Source organism: Scyliorhinus canicula, chromosome 3 (assembly GCF_902713615.1).
Source record: "Scyliorhinus canicula chromosome 3, sScyCan1.1, whole genome shotgun sequence".
Classification (NCBI taxonomy): Eukaryota; Metazoa; Chordata; class Chondrichthyes; order Carcharhiniformes; family Scyliorhinidae; genus Scyliorhinus; species Scyliorhinus canicula.
The window spans coordinates 72,505,109-72,525,255 of record NC_052148.1 but is presented as its reverse complement, the minus strand read 5'-3'; the positions used below and the strand labels follow the sequence as shown (position 1 = coordinate 72,525,255).

The 20,147-nt window shown below is 43.3% G+C and overlaps 1 protein-coding gene across 4 annotated transcripts in view; it reads right to left on the bottom strand.

Annotated features, from left to right (window-relative positions):
- Positions 1–20,147, bottom strand: part of mtmr12 (myotubularin related protein 12) — a 100,029-nt gene that overhangs the window by 41,367 nt on the left and 38,515 nt on the right. For all 4 annotated transcript variants that reach the window (XM_038790707.1, XM_038790708.1, XM_038790710.1 and 1 more), the window contains 2 exons: positions 16,895–16,988; positions 7,348–7,489 (listed from right to left, as the gene is read on the bottom strand). In XM_038790707.1, coding sequence (XP_038646635.1) covers positions 7,348–7,489; positions 16,895–16,988 — 236 coding nt within the window. The remainder of the gene's footprint in view (positions 1–7,347; positions 7,490–16,894; positions 16,989–20,147) is intronic.

The following is a 20,147-nucleotide window of genomic DNA, read 5'->3' as shown; positions in this document are numbered from 1 at the left end:
ACACATTGCCAAGGGAGGTTGTGGAAGCAGATACATTAACAACACTCAAAAGGCATCTTGACAAATACATGGATAGGATGGGTAGAGAGGGATACAGCAGAAGGAAGTGCTGAGGGTTTTGGCAAAGGTTGGTATCATGACCGGTACAGGCTTGGAGGGACGAAGGGCCTGTTCCTGTGCTGTATTGTTCTTTGTTCACCGCATTAGCACAGCTCTTAATCCAGGTCTGTCATCACCAGCACATGGCTCAGTAAATTCAAGGAGAGAAACCTGGGGTAGGTGGGACCTCTACAAACAGGATGGTCTTCACCTGAACCAGAGGGGTCCCAAATCCTGGGGGGGAGATTTGCTAGTGCTCTTCGGGGGGGTTTAAACTAATTCAGCAGGGGGATGGGAACCTAAATTGTAGTCCTAGTGTACAGGATGTTGAGAGTAGTGAGGTCAGGGATAGGGTTAAAAGTTCGAAAGAGGGCACCGGCAAGCAGGACGCTGGTTTGAAGTGTGTCTACTTCAACGCCAGGAGCATCCGGAATAAGGTGGGTGAGCTTGCAGCATGGGTTGGTACCTGGGATCTCGATGTTGTGGCGATTTCGGAGACATGGGTAGAGCAGGGACAGGAATGGTTGTTGCAGGTTCCAGGATTTAGATGTTTCTGTAAGAACAGAGAAGATGGTAAAAGAGGGGGGGGTGTGGCATTGTTAATCAAGGAAAGTATTACGGCGGTAGAAAGGACGCTTGAGGACTCGTCTACTGAGGCAGTATGGGCCGAGGTTAGGAACAGTAGTGGAGAGGTCACCCTGTTGGGAGTTGTCTATAGACCTCCGAATAGTTCCAGAGATGTAGAGGAAAGGATTGCAAAGATGATTCTTGACAGGAGCGAGTGTAACAGGGTAGTTGTTATGGGGGACTTTAACTTTCCAAATATTAACTGGAAATACTATAGTTCGAGTACTATAGATGGGTCAGTTTTTGTGCAGTGTGTGCAGGAGGGTTTTCTGACACAGTATGTAGACAGGCCAACAAGGGGCGAGGCCACATTGGATTTGGTACTGGGTAATGAACCCGGCCAGGTGTTAGATTTAGATGTAGGTGAGCACTTTGGTGATAGTGATCACAACTCGGTTATGTTTACTTTAGCAATGGGCAGGGATAGGTATATACCGCAAGGCAAGAATTATAGCTGGGGGAAAGGCAATTATGATGCTATTCGGCAAGATTTAGGATGTATAGGATGGGGAAGGAAACTGCAGGGGATGGGTACAATCGAAATGTGGAGCTTTTTCAAGGAACAGCTACTGCGTGTCCTTGATAAGTATGTACCTGTCAGGCAGGGAGGAAGTTGTCGAGCAAGGGAACCGTGGTTTACTAAGGAAGTTGAAGCACTTGTCAAGAGGAAGAAGAAGGCTTATGTTTGGATGAGACATGAAGGCTCAGTTAGGGCACTTGAGAGTTACAAGTTAGCCAGGAAGGACCTAAAAGGAGAGTTAAGAAGAGCGAGGAGAGGACACGAAAAGGCGGATAGGATCAAGGAAAACCCTAAGGCTTTTTATAGGTATATCAGGAACAAAAGAATGACTAGAGTAAGATTAGGGCCAATCAAGGATAGTAGTGGAAAGTTGTGTGTGGAATCAGAGGAGATAGGGGAAGCATTAAATGGATATTTTTCGTCAGTGTTTACACTGGAGAAAGACAATGTTGTCGAGGAGTACACTCAGGTTCAGTCGACCAGGCTAGATGGAATTGAGGTTCAAAAGGAGGAGGTGTTAGCAATTTTAGAAAATGTCAAAATAGATAAGTCCCCTGGGCCAGATGGGATTTATCCTAGGATTCTCTGGGAAGCCAGGGAGGAGATTGCAGAGCCTTTGTCCTTGATCTTTATGTCGTCTTTGTCGACAGGAATAGTGCCGGAAGACTGGAGGATAGCAAATGTTGTCCCCTTGTTCAAGAAGGGGAGTAGAGACAACCCTGGTAATTATAGACCTGTGAGCCTTACTTCGGTTGTGGGTAAAATGTTGGAAAAGGTTATAAGAAATAGGGTTTATAATCATCTTGAAAAGAACAAGTTGATTAGCGATACTCAACACGGTTTTGTGAAGGGTAGGTCATGTCTCACAAACCTTATTGAGTTTTTTGAGAAGGTGAACAAACAGGTGGATCAGGGTAAAGCTGTTGATGTGGTGTATATGGATTTCAGTAAGGCGTTTGATAAGGTTCTCCATGGTAGGCTATAGCAGAAAATAAGGAAGTATGGAATTGAAGGTGATTTAGCGGTTTGGATCAGTAATTGGCTAGCTGAAAGAAGACAGAGGGTGGTGGTTGATGGCAAATGTTCATCCTGGAGTTCAGTTACTAGTGGTGTACTGCAAGGATCTGTTTTGGGGCCACTGCTGTTTGTCATTTTTATAAATGACCTGGAAGAGGGTGTAGAAGGATGGGTTAGTAAATTTGCAGATGACACGAAGGTCGGTGGAGTTGTGGATAGTGCTGAAGGATGTTATAGGATACAGAGGGACATAGATAAGCTGCAGAGCTGGGCTGAGAGGTGGCAGATGGAGTTTAATGCGGAAAAGTGTGAGGTGGTTCACTTTGGAAGGAGTAACAGGAATGCAGAGTACTGGGCTAATGGCAAGATTCTTGGTAGTGTAGATGAACAGAGAGATCTCGGCATCCAGGTACATAAATCCCTGAAAGTTGCCACCCAGGTAAATAGGGCTGTTAAGAAGGCATATGGTGTGCTAGCCTTTATAAGCAGGGGGATTGAGTTTCGGAACCACAAGGTCATGCTGCAGCTGTACATAACTCTGGTGCGGCCACACCTGGAGTACTGCGTGCAGTTCTGGTCACCACATTATAGGAAGGATGTGGAAGCTTTGGAAAGGGTTCAGAGGAGATTTACTAGGATGTTGCCTGGTATGGAGGGAAGGTCTTACGAGGAAAGGCTCAGGGAATTGAGGTTGTTTTCGTTAGAGAGGAGAAGGCGGAGAGGTGACTTAATAGAGACATATAAGATAGTCGGAGGGTTAGATAGGGTGGACAGTGAGAGTCTTTTTCCTCGGATGGTGATGACCAACACGAGGGGACATAGCTTTAAATTGAGGGGTGATAGATATAGGACAGATGTCAGAGGCAGTTTCTTTACTCAGAGAGTAGTAGGGGTGTGGAACGCCCTGCCTGCAATAGTAGTAGACTCGCCAACTTTAAGGGCATTTAAGTGGTCACTGGATAGACATATGGATGAAAATGGAATAGTGTAGGTCAGATAGGCTTCAGATGGTTTCACAGGTCGGCGCAACATCGAGGGCCGAAGGGCCCGTACTGCGCTGTAGTGTTCTATGTTCTATGTTCTACATCAGTGAGGAACAGTGAGTGAGCTGGAGTTTCACCAATCCTAAATTCCTTAAGTCTACTTCAGTGTAGTTAAACCAAAACAAATTGCAAGTATTCCACATTTTTAAAACTTATAGAAGAATGTTAAAACGAATACTGCTTGGGCACTTCAGCTCGGGCATAGGCTCCAAACTAGAGCATCAAGTTACGACAAGTCTATTTTGATATTTACAGCTCTGGCCATTCAGCCCATCATCTCTGCACTGACTCCCAAAAGAGCTACCTCTTTTCCCCAGCCCTATTTCTGTAGCTCTCTAAATTAATCACTTTCAAACATATATCTAGCTCTCTTAGTTTGCTTATAACCAACAGAAACGCATTCAACAAGCTAGCTTCCAAAACTAAACATTTATGGATACAACATTCTAAAGTATATTTTTTGACTGAATGAATACTTCCAAACAAAGCTAAGCAGCAATCAGAATGGCCAACAGAAACGTGAACCACATAACCTCCTCTATGACAAATAAATGCAATCAGTTCACACCATAATACCCATGTTTTGTCCTAATCATAAACAAAAAAGGAAAAATTAAAACACTGAAGGCAGCGCAGAGGAGAAAAAGGTCTACTATTAATGGTCTGAATCTTTAAGGGACTGAAAAAATCTGGTCTTTTCATCCTTGAAATGAAGTGACCAAAAGGTAAATTTAAATTTAAAAATAGAGAAAAAAAATACTTGCACTTATTTCGTATCTTCACACCTCGTCACAAACCTTTTGACTTGTAGTAATTGTTGCATTGTTCCCATAAACAGCAATACATAAACAACCAGGTAAACCGTCATTGGTGGAAAGATACACACTGGCCAAAATGCAGGAAGTAGTCCTGTTCTTCACATTATTCCAAGGGATCTTTTACACATTATTCCAAGGGATCTTTTACACTCACAAGAGGACAGAGTTCTAGTTTAATGCCTCATCCAAAAGATGGCTCCTCTAACAGACCAGCATTGTCAGTAGAAAATTATATAGGAAAGGGGCAAATCTTTAAATTGCTTAAGGACAAGAGGAAACTGGTTCAAATTAGTAAAGGCAGATGACGACAAATTAGTTCTTCATATACATATCAACTAAAATACAGAGAATTAAGTCCACAATAAAGCAGCTAAACAAGAACCTTGGAATCATTTAGGAACCGATTTGATGGTGCAGTAGTAGGATTCAGGTTTATTTGAATAGATGAGCAAACACACACTTCCCCCAATGCCCGAGACGTGAATCACTAGCATTTTAATGTGTTTAAGATATCAATTCCTAAATAGCTGCAAATAGTTTCAATCAAGAGAATAGATTATAATTTTAAAAGTTTCCTTCACTTTGCAGACCTACATCCAGGCTGTTCAGGAATTCTTGTATTGTCAGAGCTGCCCAGTTTCAGGTGAGACATCACAGTAAGGCCAATCTTTGCTCAAGTGGGCATAAACCACCCTATGGCACAATACAAAGCGATGAGGGTAGTTCTCTTTGTACCCAGGCTAATTTTTATTCCTCAAACAAATGTCCAGTTATTTGCCACCTTTTTCTTTTCCATAAAAGGATCAAGTGGTTCTTAAATTTGCTGCTGGATTTCCCTACAGTACACGGACATCACTCGAGAAGTACTTCTTCATCGGCTGAAGCAATTTTGAACATCCTATAGTCACGCAAGAGGTTATACAAGTCCTCCCTGTGATTTTTGATTGAATGCAGAGTAAACAGGCTATCATAATGCATATGCATATACCAACAATAAGGAAGGACGGAAGAAAGAGGGAAAATCAACCGTGGATATCTAAGGAAATAAGGGAGAGTATCAAATTGAAGGAAAAAGCATATAAAGTGGCAAAGATTGCTGGGAGATTAGAGGACTGGGAAATCTTTAGGGGGCAACAGAAAGCTACTAAAAAAGCTATAAAGAAGAGTAAGATAGAGTATGAGTGTAAACTTGCTCAGAATATAAAAACAGACAGTAAAAGTTTTTACAAATATATAAGACAAAAAAAAGAGTGGCTAAGGTAAATATTGGTCCTTTAGAGGATGAGAAGGGAGTTTTAATAATGGGAAATGAGGAAATGGCTGAGGAACTGAACAGGTTTTTTGGGTCGGTCTTCACAGTGGAAGACACAAATAACATGCCAGCGACTGATTGAAATGAGGCTATGACAGGTGAGGACCTTGAGAGGATTGTTATCACTAAGGAGGGAGTGATGGGCAAGCTAATGGGGCTAAAGGTAGACAAGTCTCCTGGCCCTGATGGAATGCATCCCAGAGTGCTAAAAGAGATGGCTAGGGAAATTGCAGATGCACTAGTGATAATTTACCGAAATTCACTAGACTCTGGGGTGGTCCCGGTGGATTGGAAATTAGCAAACGTGACGCCACTGTTTAAAAAAGGAGGTAGGCAGAAAGCAGGAAATTATAGGCCAGTGAGCTTAACTTCGGTAGTAGGGAAGATGCTGGAATCTATCATCAAGGAAGAAATTGCGAGGCATCTGGATAGAAATTGTCCCATTGGGCAGACGCAGCATGGGTTCGTAAAGGGCAGGTCATGCCTAACTAATTTAGTGGAATTTTTTGAGGACATTACCAGTGCAGTAGATAACGGGGAGCCGATGGATGTGGTATATCTGGATTTCCAGAAAGCCTTTGACAAGGTGCCACACAAAAGGTTGCTGCATAAGATAAAGATGCATGGCATTAAGGGTAACGTAGTAGCATGGATAGAGGATTGGTTAATTAATAGAAAGCAAAGAGTTGGGATAAATGGGTGTTTCTCTGGTTGGCAATCAGTAGCTAGTGGTGTCCCTCAGGGATCCGTGTTGGGCCCACAATTGTTCACAATTTACATAGATGATTTGGAGTTGGGGACCAAGGGCAATGTGTCCAAGTTTGCAGATGACACTAAGATGAGTGGTAAAGCGAAAAGTGCAGAGGATACTGGAAGTCTGCAGAGGGATTTGGATAGGTTAAGTGAATGGGCTAGGGTCTGGCAGATGGAATACAATGTTGACAAATGTGAGGTTATCCATTTTGGTAGGAATAACAGCAAACGGGATTATTATTTAAACGATAAAATATTAAAACATGCCGCTGTTCAGAGAGACTTGGGTGTACTAGTGCATGAGTCACAGAAGGTTGGTTTACAAATGCAACAGGTGATTAAGAAGGCAAATGGAATTTTGTCCTTCATTGCTAGAGGGATGGTGTTTAAGACTAGGGAGGTTATGTTGCAATTGTATAAGGTGTTAGTGCGGCCACACCTAGAGTATTGTGTTCAGTTTTGGTCTCCTTACTTGAGAAAGGACGTACTGGCGCTGGAGGGTGTGCAGAGGAGATTCACTAGGTTAATCCCAGAGCTGAAGGGGTTGGATTATGAGGAGAGGTTGAGTAGACTGGGACTGTACTCATTGGAATTTAGAAGGATGAGGGGAGACCGTATAGAAACATTTAAAATTATGAAGGGAATAGATAGGATAGATGCGGGCAGGTTGTTTCCACTGGCAGGTGACAGCAGAACTAGGGGACATAGCCTCAAAATAAGGGGAAGTAGATTTAGGACTGAGTTTAGGAGGAACTTCTTCACCCAAAGGGTTGTGAATCTATGGAATTCCTTGCCCAGTGAAGCAGTTGAGGCTCCTTCATTACATGATTTTAAGGTAAAGATAGTTTTTTGAAGAATAAAGGGATTAAGGGTTATGGTGTTCGGGCCGGAAAGTGGAGCCGAGTCCACAAAAGATCAGCCATGATCTAATTGAATGGCGGAGCAGGCTCGAGGGGCCAGATGGCCTACTCCTGCTCCTAGTTCTTATGTTCTTATAACAGAAGCAACATTTTGGTAGGGTGATGTCAGGGATGGGACTTGGTGTACCTTTCCTGGAGACAATTTTAGTGTTGCAGGGGAAAGTAGGAGGAGAGTCAGGCTATGTATTCCCAATAATTACCCAGTATTATCTACGATATCTAACTGCTGACTACTCACCTGGTGCTGATTTTGTAATTCTCGTTACTGGAAATTATTCTGTAAGTTAGTAGACCTCCGGTTCGGTCCAATTCATCTCTCCAGTCGCTTTTAGTTTCAAACATGATGGTCGGAGGCTCCCCTTCTATTCCCAAGGGACCCACTGGGAAAAAAAAGGCAACTTCTCATTGACTGAGGGATACACTTTTGCAAACCAAATACCTCCCCATCACTTACTCTAGGTACAATCTAATTGCTGTGGATAGTTATGGACAGGCATTAGCACAGAAAGTGCTGTGGAATTCCATTTGAGAATTAAGTGTCTTTTTAAAAGAAATAAAAGTTACAATGAATGAAGTGAGGTCGCCATAGCCCCAGATGACCACACCTCAGGCGAGGGGCGAGGTTAAGAAGGCGAGGCCTTCATGAATAACCTCAACCGGCACAGGAATTGAAACCGGCTGCTGGCCTTGAATGAAGTAGTGAGGAATTGTCAAAAGGTTTCAAAACCATTATATTTAGCAAGACGCAAAGAAAGAAATATTTATACATAAAAGAACTACAGGCAGTGTTATTTGTGAATGAATGAAAATTTTAAAAAGTCAGTTCATCAAAGCAGGTTCCCCTCAGTTAATTAACAAATGGGACTGTATTGCAGAATGTGCATTTCAAATGTTTATTATTTTTGATATGTACACATATACTTTTTCATTATTTTGCAAAGTTTCTACTTTACATTCTTTCAAATATTCAGAATGTAAACGGTTTCCTTAAAGTCAACATTTTAAAAACAGCAACGTTGTAGCATTAAGCCAAAATGTTTTTTTTTAAAAACAGTACATTAGTACAAACGGTTCATGTGGTGTTATGTTTCCACAATATCACAATAAACTCAAACAAACTTAAGTATCGCAAGAAACTGGGGGAAACTAATCTCTCAAAAACACTGCCATATTTGAGCGTAACTAAAAATCAATGCTGACACTCCAACGCAATACTAAGGGAGTGCTGCATAGTTGCAGGTGACACCTTTAACAAGAGATGCTAAACCGAGGCACCTTCTGCTGCTCACGCGCGTGTAAAATAACCCATGGCACTACTTCAAAGAGCACAGAGTTATTCTGGCCATTATTTATCCTTCAATCAATATCACAGAAAAAATTCTGGTCACTATTATTATGCGCCAGGGTTTAGAGAACACTAAAGTATATCATGGAGTTCACCTGACCACAATTTTAAATACATTTTGGTTATAGGGAGCACAAGGGCCCATTTTACACGTGTGATGCAACAGAGAGCTAAAGTATGTTTAAAACAAAACAATGTTTATTCTATGAATCCAGTTAACATTTTATAAACACACAGTAAACATCTGATCAACTACAAACACGGATACTTTCCCAAACACAATATTCTATAGGTAACCCGTACTAATTTCCCAAACAACATCCATAAGTTAAATCCTTTTTTTAAATAAAATAAAGACAGCAGGTTTAAATGCTCTACAGAAACAGGTATTATTTTGAAAATCAATGACCTGGAGACATTCCTTAGCTTGTAAAGAGAGATCATTATACAGCTGATTGCTTTGAATGCAGCGATCCACTTCTGAAAACAAAATTAAACACACTGCAGCTGCCAGCTCAAAAACAAAGTTAAAGACAGACAGCCCAGCTCCACTCACACAGTTGTGTGCACATTTGCTTTCACACCGTTCTTACATTACAACATTGTTAGGTTACTGGACAAGAACCCTTTTTTAAAAAAATTTGTATAATTGTGAGGAAAGGATACTTCACCCATTCTGGCCAATTGATGTCTTTTATGTTGAAACAAACATTAATTTAAACATAGAATTAGCCACATTAACATCAAAGAAAATAGCGATACAATTTTCAGTTAAAAAGTTCTTAAACACAAGGGAAAACTAAAACTTACTATCTACACTTGCAACTAGCTCCAATTAAGCAACCCAATACAGTAAAACAAAATGCCACTTATAAATTCAGTTAACAAACAGATGATTTGTTTCGCTCTGAAGACTTTTGGAGACAAAGAGCAAAAGCAGCACACCTCTGCTCAACCTAAACTAATTTGGCAAAACTGCTGTTCAACTTAAAATCTTTGTCTCGTCAGACTCATCCTATGGCAAACTGCAACTACAGACAAACCTGGCTCCTCCCACTAGATACATCATCTGTATCCCACTAAGATGTCATATGACCTACTTAGCTAAGACTAAATACAACCCCTCAAATAATCTACCCTCCAGGGGATCTGTAGCAATCACAACAATATTCCATCTGCCCTCTATATGTAAACAGGTAAATGGCTGGAATCAACTTAATTACAGCTTTAGCAGATATACAGTCTGGATACCTTAACTTAGGTTTTTTTAACATTATTACTGCAAAAAATATATATATTAATCAGGCTTTTAATAACATTGCCACAAATATAAAATGTATGATACATAACAATTTCTGCATTCATCATACAACAGTGGCTACACTTTACTTCACTGCCTGTAAAGTGCTCGAGACATCCAGTTGTCATGAAAGTCTCCTTTTTCTAGCACATTTCACTGAATACTTTGGACACATTACAAGTATCATACCACATCCTACTTACTATGTTGGTACAAATTCCCCAATGCTTCAGGTAGTTAAGATAATGCATAATGGAGCCAGGAGCCAACCTTCACCACAAAGTAACTACTGTCCACTAGGGCCAGGGAGAGCAATCATGGGCCCAGGTGCCTCTCCCATTTCTGGGCCCTTTATCCCCCTCCCAGCCCTTTAACCCTCCCCCTCAATCATGCATGATATTTTTTTCAATATTCACAATGATTCTCAGTACAAAATCTTACAACACCAGGTTAAAGTCCAACAGGTTTGTTTTGAATCACTAGCTTTCAGAGCACTGCTCCTTCCTCAAGTGAATGAAGAGGTAGTTCCAGAAATATTTATACAGAAAGTCAAAGATGCGCAATACAATACTTTGAATGAGAGTCTTTGCAGGTAATTAAGTCTTTATAGGTCCAAACGGAGCAACTGGAGAGAAGGGTAACCCCAGGTTAAAGGTGTGAATTGTCTCAAGCCAGGGCAGTTGGTAGGATTTCGCAAGCCCAGGCCAGATGGTGGGGAGTGAATGTGATGCGACATGAATCCAAGGTCCCGGTTGAGGGCGTACTCATGTGTGCGGAACATGACTACAAGTTTCTGCTCGGCAATTCTGCATTGTCGGGTGTCCTGAAGGCCGCCTTGGAGAACGCTTACCAAAAGATCAGAGGCTGAAGGCCCTTGACTGCTGAAGTGTTCCGACTGGAAGGTACCATTCCTATCTGGCGATTGTCATGCAGTGCCCGTTCATCCATTGTCGCAGCGTCTGCATGGTCTCACCAATGCACCACGCTTCAGGACATCCTTTCCTGCAGCGTATGAGGTAGACAACGTTGGCACAGTCGCACGAGTATGTACCATGTACCTGGTGGGTGGTGTTCTCACATGTAATGGTGGTACCCATGTCGATGATCTGTCATGTCTTGCAGAGATTGCCTTGGCAGGGTTGTGTGGTGTCGCGAGTAAATAAATCAAAACTCCATTACCTGCTCCGACGACCACTGGGCGGGCAGCACTGCCCCCTTATCCTCCACCATCTTCACCTGTGTCGCACCACAAAAATCCCTTTCGTACTCCAACTGCTCACTCTTTCTCGTAGCACTTCTCGTCCGCTGATCCATACACTAGAGGAGTATTCCCTTCCCTGGGCACTCACACACCTTTTGCCCTCAAGTACCACACCATTCAGTGGGGAAGGACCAAAAAAAAAAAAAAATCCACCTTGAGCGGGAGCCACCAAATATGCGACTACTCACTCCATGGCCGCCACCCCAAGTCCACTGTTCTTTCATTTTCTGATTCTTCTCTATGGCCTCCAGAAGATGCTGTCGCAAATCATTCAGAGCAGCTGAAGGACTCCTGCAAGGTGGCCAGCGAGAACAGCCAGAATAATTGCTCTACCTCCTCAAAAGACAGGCTCCCTCTCTCCCGTCTTTGCTTTTTCCCCAGTCAGAGTCTGTCTCTGGCGGAGTGGCACTTTTGGGTGAAATTTAACCAGTGATTGAAGGAACGAAAGCAACAACCAACTAGAATGTCTTGTCGAGTTCCCCAATAGAATGCATTCAACGGGACTTAGCAGCTTCAAGGGAAGTTGCTATGAGAGCTTCAGAAGAAAACCCTCAGCAGTACAAACATCTGCACATTTGTTCAGGACTTCTAAAATTGGTCATTGACACACCCCTCCCTTAAAGCAAGCATCTTCAGCCTTGAAGCAGGGGAGGAAAGGTCAAGAAGCAACAAGGGTCAAATAAAGTACACAAAATACTGGAAAAGCTCAGCAGGTTTGGAAGTGCAAGTGGCTAGCATTGCGGTTTCACAGCGCCAGGGTCCCAGGATCGATTCCCTACTGGGTCACTGTCTGTGCGGAGTCTGCACGTTTTCCCCGTGTCTGCGTGGGTTTCCTCCGTGTGCTCCGGTTTCCTCCCAGTCCAAAGATGTGCAGGCTGGGTGGATTGGCCATGCTAAATTGTCCTCAATTGTCCAAAAAGGTGTGGAGCAGTTATTGGGTTACAGGATAGGGTGGAAGTGAGGGCTTAAGTGGGTCAGTGCAGACTCAATGGGCCGAATGGCCTCCTTCTGCACTGTATGTTCTAAGAGAGAAACAGAGTTCACTGTTCTCTTCCGAAGAGGCATCATATTGAACTCCATGAACGTTAACCCCGTTTCTCTCGCCACAGATGCTGCCAGAATGGAGTTTTTCCACCAGTTTGTTTTTATGTCAGTTTATGTCTACAGACTCACTTGTTCAAAACGGTTAGAAATGGCTGATCAGAAAAGTCAAAACGTCACAATTAAAATCATTGGTGCTTTCTACTGAATGCCATTACTAATACAACATTCTTTTTGTTGTCGCAAAGTGCATTATTTTAACTTTCCCAAAGAAACTGAAATTCCAATATTGTGGAATAGAAGGTTTTGCAAATGTTAGGAACTGCAAAAAAAAAAAAAAAAAACTTAAATTCCGCAATTTTAAAATGAAACCAGTAGGAATTGGTGGACAGTGCCTCTGCCCTCATCCCCTAAACAAATAAATGTTTTAAAATCTCTTAACATTTAGGCCTGTGAATTTGATGCTGCTGAACACCAATGATTTATCACAGGTGTACAACCGATTACCAACATTAAAATAAAACTGATATTCTTGAGGGACAAGCACAATGCGAGATCCATGGAATGGCACATCTGTTGGTGTATTTGTTCTTAAGTTCAAAAACACGTTTGTAGGATTTCCTATTTCAAATGAAACATTAAGACAAGCTTCAAACACAGCTGTATTGAAAACCTTCTCCCAGCCCTCCACTCCACTAAAGGATACCTGTACAATCAGAGCCCAAGAAATCTTTGCTGTTTTACCTCTCATTCTTGCACACCTTTGTCCATCTTTAGTTTACCATACCATACCATAGATTATAGATGGAGGCTTTCATTCCAACCCCCTCTCTCTCTCTTTCTTCCTAGACCCACGCCTCCCCACTGGCCGTACCATCTCGAAATGCACATCCTCTTGTCTGATCACTCTCGTTTCCTTCCCCCAGGGAGTGAAATTCATGAGTCCCAGAGTAATTGATTTAAACAAATAAATAATCTGTATTCATCGAAGGTAATTAGAAAAAAATTGAGGCCAGTACACAGGTGGGAGAAGCAGGATCGGTCACTAGAAGAGCAGCTCTGTCTTTCCCATACCTGCTGCTTCTCCAATCACTGCTCTACTGTTTAGAATTGGAAGCTGCACAAAGTTCAGAAGCAGCAATTTACCCGACCTAAAAGACCACGGGCTGGATTCTTGGTTCCTGAGCCCAAGTGTTGACGCCGGGGCAGGATTTGTTACTTTCACGACAGTAAAACTGGCACCGAACCTGGACTGATTCAGTTACCGTGGAGGGGTTAGCATCGGCGCCACATGGCGATTCCCAAGGAAAATGGCATGGGATTCGCCACATCCATGCAGCTGTATACACACACACTACAATCCCCACACACACTCATCCCAACAAACAAGATGGCACTGGTTATGCTGAAGCACATCCATACAGCTGATGGGTCGGTTGGGCCAGAGGACATCTAAGGGAGTGGCCTGGGAGACACCTATATGACCTGTGGTCCTAAGTTCACAGTGGACTGCTAGCAGTGTGCGCGCAGCTGCACTGCTGCCTTTCCAACTACAGCAATGGTGTTCTGTGCCTGTCCACCCCGACCACACTGCCCACCACCTGGCCAACCCCCGCTACACCCACCAGCCCTGGCAGAAGTCCCCCAGCCACCACATACCCATCAGCACACTATGGCGATGTTGGACACTTTCCGTATCCCCATCTCTCCCTCAGCAGCCATGACGCCGGTTTCACGATTTTTAAAAGCACAAGTGAACCGCATCGTCGGAAACTCAGCCCATCGGAGGCGGAGAATCACGGAGACCCCGGAGAATACCAGGCCGGGCCCGCTAATGACATGCAAATGGTGTTTACAGTATGTGTGTTCCAGACCACATTGATGCCACTATCGAGCTGCTGGGACACGGAGATTTGGCATCAAATCAGCGCCCGCCGTGATTTTGGCATCGGTACCTATTCTCCGCCCAATCAAGTTTCCAGATTTTGGCGTCAGTCAACGGAGAGTCCCGCCCCAGATTTTTTTTTTTTTTTTTTTAAATGCAACAGTCTGCCCGACAGTTCAGATTTTTTATTTTTAAAGTCATTCTTTTGGGTCTGCAGTTCTGCCTCTGGAAACTGAATAGCTACAAAAGTTGGGGATCTTTACAATGGGAAGGCACTAGAATTATCTTATAAAAGTATTCTAGATTCCAACAGGTATGGACAGGATAAAGATCAATGTATTTAATATACAGATGGGATGTGGGTGAACTGGTACGGCCAGCATTTGTTGCCCATCCCTTATTGCCCTAACTGAGTGGCTTATTAGGCCATTGCAAGGGCAGTTAAGAGTCAACCAGTCACATGTACCCCAGACCGGGTAAGGATGGTAGATTTCTTTCACTAAAGGATATTAATTAACCATAACCAGATTGGTTAATTGATCATAATTATGTTACAGTGAGCCATGACCGAAGCAATTGCAATATTTTAGCATTTAGGCTAACAAAATGGAGCACTACTAATTAAATGTGAAGCATTATGGGGTCTGGCAGACTTGACCATATTCCTGCAGTGATTCACAGACATTAAGCTTGCTCAGCAGGGCTTCTCTTATCAACGCGCAGGCAGCTGCATTGAGTAATGGTTAGCACTGTGCAGGATGTGTATTTTGCCAGGGGAGGTGGGAGCATTGCCATGGCGAAGGCTCGGAGGGTTGTTCCTTTGTAGGAAGACTCCTCCAGCCTCGCCCATTCCATGTTAGGTTCTGGTATCCATCCCCTCACCCTCTTGGCTGTGGCTGCCCAGTGGTAGTACTGCAGGTTCGGTAGGGTCAGGCCGCCTATATTTTTCCTCCTTTACAGTGTCGAATTGGGGATCTTTTGTTCTTTCCTCCCCTTCTCAGGGCTGATCTTACCCCATCTTATGCCCACTGTCTGTTCACTGTCTGGGACTATGCTTCACCGTCACCCGTTTCATTTTTTATTTTCATTTTCATTCCTCTGCCTGTGCCCTTCCCTGTGACCCAGTATTTCTGATCAGGGCGAGGCAGCACAGTCCCGCCCGAACGTATCATGTGTCCAGGAAATCTCTTTCTCTATCCTCCTTCATCGCTGCCTCGCCTGCCCATGGTTTGACCGTACAAATTCATCGACCTCCGCTGGGGTGTTAAAGTAATGCGCCTTGTTCTGGAACGTGACCCAGAGCCTGGCTGGGAACAGCATTCCAAATCTTTCCCAGTTCTTGCACAGGGCCGATTTTGCCGGAATAAATTTGGCCCTGTGTTTTGCTAGGTTTTCCCCAATGTCCTGTCATACCCGGATTTGGTGTCTTTCCCAGGTACTCGCCTTGGTCTGTCTCACCCACCTCAGGATCCTCTCACGATCCTGGTATTCATGTAGCTTCGTGATGACCACCCTCGGTTGTTCCCTGCCTTGGATTTCGGCCTGAGAAACCCATGCGCTCTGTTAATCTCCGGGGGGCGTTGGGGAAGCTGTCTCGCCCAACTAGGTTGCCCAGCATTTGGGTGACATAGCCCATTGGGTCCCTGCCCATGGGTCCCTGCCCTCGATTCCTTCCGGCAAGCCCACACTTCAAAAGTTCTGGTATCGGGACCTGTTCTCTGGGTCTTTGACTTTTGGTTGACTCTTAACTGCCCTTGCAATGGCCTAGTAAGCCACTCAGTAAGGGCAATAAGGGATGGGCAACAAATGCTGGCCGTACCAGTTCACCCACATCCCATCTGTATTAAATACATCGATATTTATCCTGTCCATACCTGTTGGAATCTAGAACACAAGATAATTCTAGCACCTTCCCATTGTAAAGATTCTTTCACTCTGGTCTGTCGATGCTTTCTCCAAGTAGTGGATCGTTTTTTCTTGCGCTTCCGCCATCTTCCCCAATCCATCGATCGCTTTTTGCATGTGACCTTCAGCTCAGTCACCGCCACCTGGATTTCAACCTTAATCGCCTCTTTCATTGCGGTCAATTCCTTTATAAGGAATGCTTTCCATCCGTCTCCAGGTGGTGGTGGTATCTGGGGGGCTGATACTCGGGTCGTCGGCCACCCTCTTTCTTGGGAGGTCGCGGCCCCCTCACCTCATCCGCCTGCTTCTCGTGGCCTTTTCCACCGCTTCTGCCGTCCCTTTGACCCCCTCGAGCTCCCGTTTGCTGGCATTCTGGTTCTATTACTTTCTTTTCTTAGTGGAGGTTGAGTTGCTTGCGAATGTTTGGGCAAAATTCACCTAAAGGTGCCTATTCAGTTAGGATCTGGAGGAGAGCCACCAGATGTGCGTCCATTCAGCACTTCACCGTCACCAGAAGTCCATGGCTGTTGAAACCCGCGCAGAAATAAGTAGACACCAGCTAGCTGGTCAGTGTTTTGTTGCTTCTTCCTTTGATATTCTTCATTTTCTAAATATCTGTCCAATTAATTGTTTAAGGAGGTAATAATTTGAATCAATAGTCAGTTGTGGTAAACCAATAGATGTTTTATTATACTTCGGAATTGTCTTTTTTCTAAACTTTCCTCTTGCCTCTCATTACAATGTACCCGTCAATTGTGATCATCTCTATTAGAAACCCCCATAAACATATTGATTTCTGAAAATAGCAAAATTTCAATCCTTCATGACTTCAGTCCTAATTTGTTTGCACCGCTCTACCTTGTGGTCCCAGCCCAGTCAGGAACAGGAACAAGCTGGCTGCATTCAAACTCGGGCCACAAAGGGGAAAGGAAAACTGGTTGAAACAATGATCAAAACATACAAAAATATTTTAAAGGTTACAGTAATCCACATATTAATCAAAGCAAAATTTTAAAATAGAGAACACGGAGTATTTATACGGCATTACCTTTAAGACCACCTGCTGTACCAACATAGGAGAAAGCAAATAAACATTTTAAAGATGTTGGATTCAAACAATGGTGAACTATCACCCGGATCAGCTGAAGGAAAAAGAAAAGAAAATGAGTGGTCAATAAAGATATTACATTTTAATGACTTTTTACTGTGTGTTGGGGAGTGGGGTGGAGGTTGAGGGGTCAATAAGCAAGCTCAAAGATAACAATTACCTTATCCTTTTCACCTCACGAGGCAAGATATGTATACAAAAAGATCAGAAGCTCAACTTCCCAAAGAAATAGTTGGCCACATTTTTCACAAATAAATTTATTCTTTCATGGGTTGTGGACATTACTGGCAAGGTCAACAGTTGCTGCGCTGCACACCCCTTTATTGTGGCTTGTTAAGAATCAACCACCATGCTGCTAGTTGGGAGTCACATGTAGGTCAGACCAGGTAAGGACGGCAGATTTCCTTCCCCAAAGGACAATAGTGAAACAGATGGGTTTTCACAACAAATCAATGATAGTTGTCATGGTGATCATCATTGGGACTCGTTTAATATTCCGTATTTATAAACGGAATTTAAATTCCACTAGATGCCATTGTGGGATTTGAAACCATGCTCCCAGAGCATTAGCTTGGGCCTCTGTATTACTGGACCTGAATGACACTGTCACGGCTAATCAGTCTTCCTATTTTAAACTTACTCATTTTTATAGTATATATTGAACTATTACTAATTCGGTGCTTCCCAACCAGTGGGTCATTTTAGGGTCACAAGCTCAGAGGCAGCAATGGTTGCCATAAAAGCCTGTGAAAAGGTACGTGTGTTTTTTTAAAAAAAAAATAACCCTGCAGCCAGCCAGCAGTGAAAAATTACATTACTGCCCACCTCGGGTCCAGCCCCCATACCACCGCCAAAATCCTGCCTGAAATGTGATATAGGGGAAATATGGGGAGGCAGGGGCACAGTGGTATGAGGCAGTGGCACAGTGGTATTGCACACTGTACCAGTAAACCAGAGCCACAGGGTAATGCTCGGAGAACCTGGGTTTAAAATCCCACCATGGCAGACGGAGAGAGTTGAACTCAAATTTTTTTAAAATCTGTAATGAGTCTGAAAATGACCACAAAACTGTTGTCAGTTGGTGTAAAAACGCATCTAATGTCCTTTAGGAAAGGAAATCTGCTCTTACCTGGTCTGGCTTACAAATCCATTTGGGTCGAAATTAGAAATTCTAAGAAGAAAAAGACACTGATAGGCATAGTCTATAGGCCACCAAATAATAGCATCACACTGGGACGGGCAGTAAACAAAGAGATAACTAATGCCTGTGAAAAGGGTACAGCAGTTATCATGGGAGATTTTAATCTGCATATAGATTGGTCAAATCAGCTCGGTCAGGGTAGCCTTGAAGAGGAGTTTGTTGAATGTATCCGGGATAGTTTTCTGCAACAATATGTAATGGAACCGACGAGAGAGCAAGCTATCCTAGATCTGGCCCTGTGTAATGAGGCAGGAATAATTAATGACCTCATCGTTAGGGATCCTCTTGGGAGGAGTGATCACAGCATGGTTGAATTTAGTATACAGATGGAGTGTGATGATAGAATCCAATACGAGGGTCCTATGCGTGAACAAAGGGGACTACGATAGAATGAGGAAGGACCTCGCTAAAATAGACTGGAAACAAATATTTTATGGTAGGACAGTTGAGGAGCAGTGGAGTACTTTCAAAGAAATCTTTCATAGTGCTCAACAAAAGTATATTCCAGTGAGAAGGAAGAATTGTAAGAAAAGAGGTAATCTACCATGGGTGTCTGAGGAGATACATGAGGCTGTCAAATTGAAAGAGAAGGCTTACAAAGTGGCCAAGATCAGTGGGAAACTAGAAGATTGGGAAAACTTTAATCGTCAGCAGAAAGCCACGAAAAGAGCCATAAAGAAAAGTAAGATAGAACACGAAAAAAAACTGGCACAGGATACAAGGACAGATAGCAAAATTTTTAATAATTATATAAAACTAAAAAGAGTGGCTAAAGTAAACATTGGTCCGTTAGAGGATGAGAGTGGTCATTTAGTTATGGGATATGATGAAATGGCGGAGGCATTGAACAAATATTTTGTATCGGTCTTCACAGTGGAGGACACTAATAATATGCCAGCAATTGACCGAGAAGAAGATGGTAGGTGAGGACCTGGAAACCATTACTATCACGAAAGAGCAAGTGTTGGGCAAGCTAATGGAGCTCAGGATAGATAAGTCTCCTGGCCCTGATGGAATGCATCCCAGGGTACTGAAAGAGATGGCTGGAGTAATAGCAGATGCACTGGCGGTAATTTTCCAAAATTCACTGAACACTGGGGCAGTCCCAGAGGATTGGAAAACAGCAAATGTGACGCCACTGTTTAAAAAGGGAAGTAGACAAAAGATGGGGAATTATAGACCGGTTAGCTTAACCTCTGTCGTGGGGAAGATGCTCGAGTGTATTATCAAGAAAGAGATAGGAGGGCACTTCGATAGAAATTGTCCCATTGAACGGACGCAGCATGGATTCATGAAGGGCAGGTCGTGCTTGACAAATCTCTTGGAATTCTATGAAGACATTTCGAGCAAGGTAGACAAAGGGGACCCAGTGGATGTGATGTACCTAGATTTCCAAAAGGCCTTTGACAAGGTACCGCACAAGAGGCTGCTGCATAAGATAAGGATGCATGGTGTTAAGGGTAGAGTACTAGCATGGATAGAGGATTGGTTGTCTAACAGGAAACAAAGAGTGGGAATAAATGAGTGCTATTCTGGCTGGAAATCAGTGGTGAATGGTGTGCCTCAGGGATTGGTGTTAGGACCACAATTATTTACAATTTATATAGACGATTTGGAGTTGGGAACTACGTATAAGGTATCCATGTCTGCAGATGACACGAAGGTGTGTGGCAGAGCAAAGTGTACTGAGGACTGTAAAACCTTAGCGGAACTTTGACACATTGAGTGAGTGGGCAAAGGTCTGGCAGATGGAGTATAATGTCAATAAGTGTGAAGTCATGCATTTTGGTAGGAGTAACAATAAAACGGATTATTACTTAAATGGTAAAAAGCTGCAGCATGCTGCTATGCAGAGGGACCTGGGTGTACTTGTGCACGAGTCACAGAAGGTTGGTCTGCAGGTGCAACAAGTAATTAGGAAGGCAAATGGAATTTTGTCCTTCATTGCGAAGGGGATTGAGTTTAAAAGTAGAGAGGTAATGTTGCAGTTGT